We start from the raw sequence: 2,076 nt of genomic DNA, 5'->3' as shown, positions 1-2,076 counted from the left end.
GGCTTGGGGCCCCGATGGTGGGTCGTGTATTCGTCAAGGACGAGCCAGTCCCATGCATGCTCAGCGGCTGGGGCACATGCGCACGCACGCCCGTACGCCCTCTGCGGCCCGTCACCGCCACGCCGCTGCCCGAAAAAGCTCACCGGGCCAGTCGTGGCTCCTGCCCAGGGACGACACGGCGGAGACGACCAGGGCGGCGCAGGTGGCCTCGGCGAAGGAGCCAAACAGGTCGGCGCCCATGCCGGCGATGTCACCCACGTTGTCGCCCACGTTGTCTGCGGGTCGAGTTCGTTTTTGGGGGTTGGCCAATGCGCAGAGTACGCACGCGAAAGGAGAGGCAGCCGATGCCACCTGCCTTGAGCAACTGCCCAGCACACAGTCCGGCAGAAACAGGCCGCTGCGGACCTCTGCAGGCCTGGCGGACGAGGGGCTGTCTCAACCCGGCCACGTGGGCGCCCCGACCGCCCAGCACGTAAAAGAATGGCCGATTGCTTCATGATCGATCGTACTTAAAAGAGGTTTGGACTCACCGGCAATCACGGCGGGGTTGCGGGGGTCGTCCTCGGGGATGTCCTTCTCCACCTTGCCCACCAGGTCAGCGCCCACATCAGCGGCCTGATCGTTGTCGGTTGCGTTCGGTGGGCGTCGGTTGGTTGAACGGGGGGTGGAGTTGGCGGCCGGCCACTGCCTTGGGGTGGCTCGGGGGTTGATCACGAGGGCGTGAATTGCAGCAGATTGTCGTCCCCAGAGAGGCTGGGCTGCTCAATTTCGTCGCGTGCGCGCGCACACACACACACACACACACAGACACGCACGCGCGCGAGCACACACCCACCCCATCAAAAACAAGAACACACACTCACACACACAGAGATGGCCCCACGCGTCAGACCCTAATGCAGCTGCGCCCTGCCCCCAAATCCCATCACATAGACGTGCACATGTGTAGGTGCAGACCCAACTCCCCCACAAGAACACTTCCGCCGCCCGCGGGCCATCCGAAGCCGGCGCCACAGGGGGAAAACGCCCGCCGCCCGCCCTGCCTTCGGCCCCCGCCGCCTCCCGCCCACGCGCCCTCCTACACTTCTGTATGCACATGCGCAATGCAAGCGCCCCCTGATGAACGCACCTTAGTGTAGATGCCGCCACCCACGCGGCCGAACAGCGCGATGGAGGAGCCGCCCAGGCCGTAGCCGGTGATGGCCTCAAACAGGCCCTGCCAGTCGTCGCCGTAGAACTGCACATTTGAACGGCGGCCGGCGACAGCTCTGTCAGTTGCGTGGCTGTGTGGCGCATTCGCGCACGTGCTGCTGCGTCCACCCGCAGGGGGCTTGCAGCGCCAGCTGCCACAACCACAGCATTGAGGTTTGGTCCCAAGAGGACGGCCAAGCGGGCAGAGAGGAAGGGGCCGCCCCCTGTTTCCTGTGTGCGCGACCCACACTGACGTGCGAGCCCCTTGACGCCTTGCCCTTGCACTCTCTCCCCACGCGCCTGCTCGCGGACAGGCAAGACCTGGATCAGGGTCTGGACCCATCATGCACGGACATGATTTCATCTACCCACCTTGCCGAAGGCCACGATGGCGAGGTACAGGTTGAGCAGACCCAGGCTGGCCAGCAGGAAGCCCATCACCGCACCGGAGCGGAATGCTGCGGGTGTGAGGGAGAGGATTTGGGGGTCACGCACACACGCTGACTCAGTCAAGGCAGGCGCGCCCGCGCGCTCGCCCGCTGCATGCGTTGTGGGCGCCTCCTCGCATGGCGCAGCCTGACGTGTGCGTGTTGACGGCGCGCGGCCGCGCGGCCGCGTGCGCGCGGGCCGCAGGGAGGCTGGGGCCGGGGTGCTCACCGCACATGAACGCGGGCGCGATGCCGCGGCGCGCCTCGAGCGCCGTGCGCGCGTTGGCGTATGTCGCGATCTTCATGCCCAGGTAGCCGGAGAGGCACGAGGTGAGGGCGCCCAGGACGAAGGCGATGGTCGAGAAGAGGCCGTTCTTCAGCTCGTCCTGGCGGGTGCGGGGGGCCTCGGGGGCGATGGACCCCAGGAGGCTGAAGATGAGGATCGACATGATCACCT

At 66.6% G+C, this 2,076-nt stretch overlaps 1 protein-coding gene across 1 annotated transcript; it reads right to left on the bottom strand.

Annotated features, from left to right (window-relative positions):
• Positions 1-111: 111 nt before the first annotated feature.
• MNEG_16652 (hypothetical protein) lies at positions 112-2,068 on the bottom strand (the record flags this gene model as incomplete). Its single annotated transcript, XM_014034878.1, has 5 exons — positions 112-275; positions 531-615; positions 1,130-1,237; positions 1,564-1,649; positions 1,849-2,068. 5 exons carry the CDS (start codon positions 2,066-2,068, stop codon positions 112-114), a joined length of 663 nt encoding a protein of 220 aa, XP_013890332.1.
• Positions 2,069-2,076: the final 8 nt, after the last annotated feature.

Source organism: Monoraphidium neglectum (assembly GCF_000611645.1).
Source record: "Monoraphidium neglectum strain SAG 48.87 unplaced genomic scaffold scaffold06632, whole genome shotgun sequence".
NCBI classification, from domain to species: Eukaryota; Viridiplantae; Chlorophyta; class Chlorophyceae; order Sphaeropleales; family Selenastraceae; genus Monoraphidium; species Monoraphidium neglectum.
Note: the sequence above shows the minus strand (reverse complement) of the source record. Positions and strands in the feature narration are given on the sequence as shown.